Below are 8,825 nucleotides of genomic sequence, written 5' to 3'. Positions count from 1 at the left end.
CATTATTGCTTAGCTCTCTCCAAAACCTAATTAGGCCGATAGGCCTTCTTTTGAAAGAGACTTTCGTCGTCTTTTTCATTCTCACATTGACACCTGTCATCCATATTAATCAGGCATCTATCGTGCTTTCTGTTGCAACCCTGCTTCAGTGCGTCTTCGTTTGCTTTCAATCCTTTGCTATGTGGGCTTCTCAACACCACTTTCCAACATCGTCATTATGAGAATCACCATCATCCGCTTGGAAAGCGGGCTATACTGTTAATCGCCATAACTGTGGCATGCGGGGCACTGTTTCTTGTCAGCGCCACAGCCTGCCTGGTGATTTGTCTTGTGAAAATGGAGCGCAAGAATCTGTGATATATACTTGTGACCGCTTCGGCTCAAGGGTTTCGACTGCTACATCGGCTTGGAAAGCGGGCTATACTGTTAATCGCCATAACTGTGGCATGTGGGGCACTGTTTCTTGTCAGCGCCACAGCCTGCCTGGTGATTTGTCTTGTGCAAATGGAGTGCAAGAATCTGTAATGAAAATGGAGCGCAAGAATTTGTAATATATACTTGTGACCGCTTCGGCTCAAGGGTTTCGACTGCTATGTATTTTTTCTTATCACTGCCACTCATATATTCAGAATTATCATCGTTCTTGCTCAAACATTTCTTTACCGAATTCTATTTAAATTCGTTTATATTTGCTCATGCCTCTCTGCATCTGCACAGGTTATACCTATGCGCTTTCAGTGTCATGGCCTCTTAGGGTTTATTCTCAGCTGTGGCCCTTCTTGTTCAGTTTCTCAAACAGAGTCATTATCATGACATCCAACCTTGGAGCAGAGCACTTGCTTGCTGCATTGTCTGGCCACACAACAGTAAAAACCCAAGAGAGAATGTCATGCAAGAAGTATGCACACGCATTCCTGGACTCTGTGTATGCATATTTTTCATATAATTTTATCACGAAGTTGGCTGCGGTGCTTTGACATGCCTTTGAATATTGTTGCAGGTTAGAAGACATTTCAGGCCAGAGTTATTGAATAGACTTGATGAGATAGTTGTATTTGATCCTCTTTCTCATGATGAGCTCAAGAAAGTTGCTAGACTACAGATGAAAGATGTAGCAATTCGTCTTGCAGAGAGAGGCGTTGCTTTAGGGTTACAGATGACGCTCTGGATCTTGTTCTTTAGAAAGCCTATGATCCTGTAAGTATCACCTTGTTTCTTTTTTATTCAGTCTAACTTGCCAGGGGATGTGCCCCCGACCCTAATACACTTGACACTGCATCTCCTTGACGAGTCGCTTCTCCCTTTCCCTATTGCAGGGGACATGATCCACTCCTTGGAAACAAGTCTCCACATCATAGGAGATGTTGTGGGAGGGTTCCCTGACTAAATTCGAGTTACCTCCCTTTGAAACAATCTAGAATTGCGATTTATATGTTCTATTCTGGTGCCTGGTATTTTTCATTCATAATGTTTGCTCGGTGTTCTTCATGTACAGTGATTTTATTCAAGGTCTGATTTCTATTTTCCATGCCCTGTCATATAAACCTGTGTGGAAAGTTATTCTATGAGTTTGATGTTTTGCCGAGTTTTATCTCTGGAATTTTAGTACTCTTTTCATCGAAATCATTTTTCCTGATCGTGCAATTGACGGGAGAAAATATAAGACCCTGCATCTTTTTTTTAATCCATTTACCATTTCACTAGGATAGACTGGTGGACCTGCTGGCCCTGCAAACTCCTTCCCATTTGTTCTCTTTTTTGGAGTAGCTTTACATTCGTAGGTGAGTTATGATGAGATCCTTTAGAAAGGAAGGTTTAACAGATTCAAATTATACGCCTCGAGAAATATCTGTACATAAATTAACATTCAAATTAGCTTGTGGCCTAAGGGCAATGTGGAGACTTTGCCAGACTGCCAGTCAATTCGTGGTCTTTTGGCAAATTTGCCAATCACAGGTTTCAGGTTCTATCCACACTGGCATCAGTTTGGTAACAGCAACAATTGTTAATATAGCATTCGAATTTGCTTGTGACCTAATGGAAATGTGGAGATTTTGCCTGACTTCCAGCCAATTCGTGATCTTTTGGCGAATTTGCCGATCACAGATTTCAGGTTCCATCCTCACTGGTAACAGTAACATTTTGCGTATCCATTAACCTACATTTTTGGATATAATGACTAGAAGGCAGTGACTCTTCCAATGTCAATATACCCTGTAATGAAGTAGCAGTTGAAATAATAGATTTATATTTTAACTAAAGTAGAAGTAAATGCCTTCTCTTTTACTATATATATTACATCTTTTTCTGTTGTAAGACTGCCACTATTCTGGAAAAGTTACAAGATAGAACTGCCAAATTCATGACTTTCATTAGGGTCCCAAATGAAAGAAGCTGTCCAATCGTTACAAATTGCTGTCCATATAGCCTAGCCATATAACTACAAACAGTTGTCCCAAAAGCTAGAACTACATTGAGATTCTGTGACTGATCATAGTTGACACACAGAGCAGAGTTGACCATCCTAGAGAAACCCTGTAACATAAAGAATATATATTTGGCGGTTCTGCTTAAAGCCATTATTAAGATATCTAGGCTTGAATAAGCATGATTGTAAATACAAGAAGGTTCATCGAATTTCTTCTGTTGAACTTGATGCAGCAATATATTAGCATCGTTGATTCAAGTCAGCATACTGAGTTAACTCAGATCCCAATCGTTCAACCTGATTTTCTGCTTTACTGCATTCCTCAAAGCTCGAGGATCTGGTCTTAAGTGTGGGGAGACCATTCTAATATATGGTTACATGATATGGGAGTTTGCATTGTGAAAATACCTCTTTGCTAAAAACATTTAAAATTCTAATCCTTTGCAAATGTATTCAAGAAATGGTTTGTATTCCTCTGCAAATGTATTCAATAAATTTTCCCAGCTCTGGCCACATTCCTATTTTACCTAAAATATTTCAGCATTAATTATTTGCCGATGGATCTGTTTTCTTTTATTTCTCTGAGGGGGAAGGGGAAGAAAGTTATTTAGAATCAGATGGCCAATTAACACCTTTTTCCTCCCATGGAAGTCTGTTCATACTTCAAATTTCCTGATTATTTATCTAAACAAAATCATATCTTGAAATTGTGGGCTTCTTAGCATTTTGATTCAGAAATTATTTTTATTGCCAGGATGCCGATGGTTCAGTGCCTCTCTTTTGGGGCACTGCCGCTGATGGTTGCCTTGTCTTATCTGATGATCCACGTGTCCTCAAAGAAGGATGTGGAAAATCTTTTGCCCCTTTTCCTCGAGGTAATATTAGACTGCTGATTTAATGCTCATCTATCCTCTGGCTGTTTCACACATTACGCATGGTAATCCATGTTTTGCTTCTTAATTACACTGGTGTTTCATTTGCCCCTGCAGGTTGTTTTTTCTCCACATCAGGTGGCTTGCAGAGTTTTGAACATCCTCTCAATAAGCTCATGCTGATGCCTCGTGTTGATAGTAAGGGGAAAATGTGTGGGGCCAACTTCAAAGTAGATGTGTGTGCCAAGAGGCAGACCAGCATGCCTAGAGTGGGTAGTGAGGCCAATTGGGCCAAGGAATTTTGATATGAAGAAGCCCAATTGCGCTAATGATTTCTGATAGAAACAATTTGATATTTAGAAATATCAATATTATTTCTATTTAACATGATTTCATTTCATAATCAAGACTGATGAAGCTGAAAAGTGAGTCAGTTTTCCAATGATTTCAGAAGCTCTTGGCTAGCTGTTACAATGTTGGTTATTGCAACCTTTCAACCTGTGATGTTTATGGTTGACTTGTTAGAATTACAGTAACCCTTGAAAAACGGATGGAAGATCCTAAGGACATTCAATAATATAGTAAACAAAACCTGATAAAGAAGCAAAGAAATTTTTGTAAATAGCTTTTGTAATATTCCATTCTCATCTATTCCGTGGCTTCTTCTTTTAATGATTATTATTATCTAAATATATTATATATCAATGTAATCATTGCTATGGCTTTTTTTTTAACTTGATAAGTCACTATTATATTATAAAAATAAATAAAAGTGATTTTATAAACCTAAATAGATTTTCCATTTTCATTATTATTAATAATTTTGAAATTAATAAAGTTTTATGGATTTAAAATTTATATATATTTTTAAATTAAATAGATTTAAAATTTATATGTCATTATTATATTATAAAAATAAATAAGAGTGATTTTATCAACATAAATATATTTTCATTTTCATTATTATTAAAACATTTGAAACTAATAAATTTAAAATTTATATATATTTTTAAATTAAATAAATTTAAAATTTATATTTTATTTTAAATTAATGTGTTCGATAATTATTTTCTCAACTTTATATTTATATTGGTTATATAAATTTGAAATTTTATAATCATAATGAATGATTATGTAAAACAAAGTCCTTTCTTGAACATAGTTTTATTACATTGAAACCTCTAAACGAGTAGGTTTTATTTACCAATTATCATAAGTTTATTTACCAATTATCATAAGTTTTCTTGACACTTTTTAAAGAAGAAGTTGACTAGCTATTGTTTAATTGCAATACTTTTGTGATATTTGTTTAACCCAGCATAATTATTATAAAACATCATATATTTTCCATTAGTAATTTGTTTTTATGGTGGAAAGAGATGTTATTAACGTTTTTTTATTTAAGTTTTATTAACCTCGAAATGGACTTATGGTTTTTAATGGATGCCTTTTAAATAATGATCTTCGATCATTTTTTATGATAGACCCACTTTATCTGCCAAAAATCAACATTTTTTTTTATAGTAAAAGTGTTAATGTATGAGTTTTGGACCCTCTCGCTCTCATTTTGGGCCTTAAATTATACTTTGCATTTTTTTTAATATTTTAAGAGTTTTAGCATAAGAGAATTTGCCAATCCAGCGTTTCATTTCCATTCACTCCGCGCAAAGTTTTGAACTTTTTGACCTTTTCAACAATCGGAGACTTTCGGTCTAAATAAGAACCCTGTGTTGCCATTTTTTATTTCTTATTGCAGCCGAATTAGGGGTATATGTCATTTTTATGGGTTTTTAATGGATGCCTTTTAAATAATTTATATTTAAAATTGAAAAATATTAAAATGTGTAAAATTTTTCAATTTTGAATATAAATTGTATGAAAAATTATAGCTAGTGTAATTATATAAAAAAAATATATAATAAGATTTTTAATTATGGAGATCTAATATTACTTTACTATAAAGATTCTTAATTTTAAATAGGCTTTGTTATAATATTATGGGTTAATATCATGGTTTATATGTGCTAGATACTCAAAAAACTCATAACTCATTTCATATGACACTTATTTAAATAACATTTTTTTATTTAATCAATTTAATTAAAAGGGAAAAAAGGACATAACTATTTTGGAGATAAATCTCAACTTTTGATTTGTGTATACTACTAGGAATATCTTAAAATATTCCTTGGAGTATAAATCCCTACCATCCACCTAATAACTAACGGAGCCATATAAATTAAATGGTTGCTAATTTCATAAGAAACATCAAAACTACCCAATAATACATCTCTATAAAGAGGCTTTCTTACAATACCATAGGCCAATACCACGATTTATCAATATCACATGCCCAAAAACCCATAACTCACTTCATATGACACTTGTTCATATGATATTTTTTAATTAATAAGATTAATTAAAGTGCAATAAGGGCATAACTACTTAACTCACTTAATATGACACGTGTTCATATGATATTCTTTTAATTAATTAGATTAATTAAAAGTGAAATAAGGGCATAACTACTTTGGATATAAATCTCAATGTTTGTTTGTGTATACTATTATGAATATTTTAGAATATTTTGTGGAAGTTAGATCCCTATCATCCACCCAATAATTATTGATAATTAAATCAAAATTCCTCTATTCCAAAATAGACATGTCTATAGACATAATTATTGATTATTGAATCAAAATAGACTGCCTTATTGACATAATTAAAAACATGCAATTTATTTCATTTTTTTAATATTATTTGTAGTAAAAAAATTAGGGGCTAAAGTTTGTTTGATGGTTAATCTTCTCTTTAAATTTTCCTTTAGAAACAACTTCGTCAATTTACATTATTTGTGAGATGATTCAACCAAATTATATAGGATAAAAATGATATATTTTGAAAATCACCCAAATTTTCTCAACTCTATAAAAGTAATGGAAATTTGAATATTTTTACACAAACAACATCAAACATTATATGACTGGCATCAAGGTTGGTTTTATAGTTTTGGATCCTTGTAGTTTTCCTTGTTATTGAGTGATTTCACTAGAAAATGTCCTTATGATCTATAAATTGTTGTGGAAATTTCACTTGAATAGTTCATCACAATAAATGTTGCAATATTTTGAAATAATGGAAATAACTAAAATATGTAAATGAACAAAATAAGTAAATGAACAAAACCCAATCACAAAAATGAACATAATATGTGTCCTAGGAAACTCTATGGAATAAAACCTAACTAAAAAGTAATAATAAAAAACAATAATAAAAAACAATTAGAAGGCCTTTAGCGAGCTCAAATTGCTCATCCGTTAGGCTTGAACCAACATCTCTTCTAGAAAAATTCAACAATTCTAATTTAATAATCCTATCGGCCTCTCTTTGTACCTTTTGGGACAATTGCTAGTTCTGCGATGCACGATCAACAAATTCGTGCTTTGAAAACCCTGTTCTGCGGTGCACCCAAATTTGTGCTTTGAAAACCTTGTTAACAAATTAGTGCTTTGAAAACACTGTTCTATGGTGCACCCCAAATTTGTGCTTTGAAAACCTTGTCAACAAATTAGTGCTTTGAAAACACTGTTCTATGGTGCACGACTGATTAAGATGTGCTTATTCCGTGATTCCATGACCTTACCGACGGCCTTCTTGGATCAAACTTCATCAACAAACAGACAACCCTATTTGACAATCCCACAAAGTATAACAGTGTTCAAACTGATAGAGGAGCCTTGTTTGACAATTTCATGAACGGAGCCGGAGTTCGTGAGCCGGAGCTGTGTTCAGAATACATATAGAAAATACGGCGAAGCGCTAGAGCCCTTTAGGTAAATGTAATGCGAATCTCTGTTGCATACAGTTCTTTCAATGAATCTCATCTTTTTTAGGTTCTGTTGAATGCACTCTCTATAGCCCATGAATAGCAATGAAAATGGTAGTTTGTCTGAAGTTTTGCATACCAGTGATTGTAATATTATTTTCTTCACCCTCCTACAATTTTCCCAGCCGCCACACTATTCACGACCTGATCCAAAGCACTTTGCCTTTCAGGGTTCTTGGTAGTGAACAGGCTCCAGAAAGCCACTCTCTACTTTGGACTGCGAACAATGCTCAAAATTAGGGCTTTTTCTTTTGGCGATTAGTATAAGGGAAAAATATGTTCAGTTTTATCCCATCCTCACCCCCATTATGACTAGCCACTTTTAATAGTATATGCCAGGAGATTGTAGGCCGAGGACAAGGAGGAAAAGCTCGAAGCTCTAAATCGTGGATGTTTTTAGTGAGAAATTTGAGAGGTTTAGAAGAAGACTCATTCGCCTTGGAATTGCATTGTAGTGCCTGCTAAATCTTAATTATCTAGTGCAACTGGCTGGGAACAACACGCCTTTCATTCCCAAGGTAAAATTCTTCCGAATTGTCAGCGTTAGATCTCGAATTTCGAGCTGGGAATTGCATTCCAGAGTTTGAAGGGGTTTTGTGGAGGATTTTAGCATTAATTTACGCATTTTACCCATCCGTTGCCACAAATTCTCAGCGTTTGTGGGAAATTGGGGATGAAAAATCTCTTCTTCGGAGAAATGAAGGGTTTAAGGCCGAGAATTCTGAGACTTTAGCATCAATTGATGACATGCAGAAATAAACACTGGCCAAGAATTCAGGGACAAATGACAACAGTTCCTCGCTCAACTGGCCATGAGTCTCATAAACTTGGAATAGGGAAAATAGCCTTAGAAACTCCCTTATGCTTCTCTTTCTTCCAGTACTTGTCATATTTGTCGAGACATGAAAACAATCTAGATGAACTTTCTGGTGAATAAGATGAAGCTTATCGCCGTTTGTGCTTTCTCTTCCTTTTGTCATTTCTCTCAGTTGCATCTGAAGAGGAAAAACCTGCCTTCTCGTTTTCCTAAGTTCCTTATCTTTGTTAAAAAATTCTCCTTTGAGCCTTTTGCTTATTTATGCAACTCAGAGAGCAGCTGCCTCAATAGCAGATTTTATTGTTGCTGCCCTGCTGGCAACCTGCTGTGATGCCAATGCCTGTTGCATCATCAATGCTTGCTGAAACTGCAATTGCTGCATGGCAACTACTTGCTGCATCATCACCGGCAAAGAGCCTGTTTGAGTAGTATTTCTACTTGCATTAGAAGCAGATGTTACCATCTTTGGAGGCACTACTTTTGTCATCTCAACATTTAAACGTTGCCCACCAACATCCATATTGTTCAATGACAAAGCACCCTGGGTTTCTTCTGGCTTGGAATACTCTACATAAAGCAATTCTTTTGAATATGTTAGCATGAAGTCAATGAGAGTTCCATAGTAACTAAAAAGCTGACGCAATTGCTCCAATGTAAGCAACGGACTGATATTGCTAACTTGCAGTGTTCTTGACAGAAGATCACGTTTAATTGTTTCCTTCGATAAAGTACTATTGTCACCCTGTACCTTTAAACTTGATCATGAAACAATGTCACTGCCTTATTATGAAGTGAGTGTTTGAAAGTATACAAAGGCTTTGA

At 34.7% G+C, this 8,825-nt stretch overlaps 1 protein-coding gene across 2 annotated transcripts; it reads left to right on the top strand.

The window, feature by feature from the left end:
• The first annotated feature begins 217 nt into the window (after window positions 1-217).
• LOC149236961 (uncharacterized) lies at window positions 218-3,832 on the top strand. Of its 2 annotated transcripts, XM_089372548.1 has the most exons (5): window positions 218-594; window positions 718-866; window positions 1,001-1,197; window positions 3,183-3,303; window positions 3,418-3,832. In XM_089372548.1, the coding sequence occupies exons 2-5, from the start codon at window positions 810-812 to the stop codon at window positions 3,481-3,483; spliced, it is 441 nt and encodes a 146-aa protein (XP_089228674.1). In that variant the 5' UTR covers window positions 218-594; window positions 718-809; the 3' UTR covers window positions 3,484-3,832. The 2 variants fall into 2 exon arrangements, with proteins under 2 accessions (XP_089228674.1, XP_089228675.1); XM_089372549.1 differs by lacking the exon at window positions 218-594 and having other exon boundaries at window positions 724-898.
• Window positions 3,833-8,825: the final 4,993 nt, after the last annotated feature.

Source organism: Pinus tabuliformis, chromosome 8 (assembly GCF_031772625.1).
Source record: "Pinus tabuliformis cultivar Carrire ecotype Pingquan chromosome 8, CPIR1, whole genome shotgun sequence".
Classification (NCBI taxonomy): Eukaryota; Viridiplantae; Streptophyta; class Pinopsida; order Pinales; family Pinaceae; genus Pinus; species Pinus tabuliformis.
Note: the sequence above shows the minus strand (reverse complement) of the source record. Positions and strands in the feature narration are given on the sequence as shown.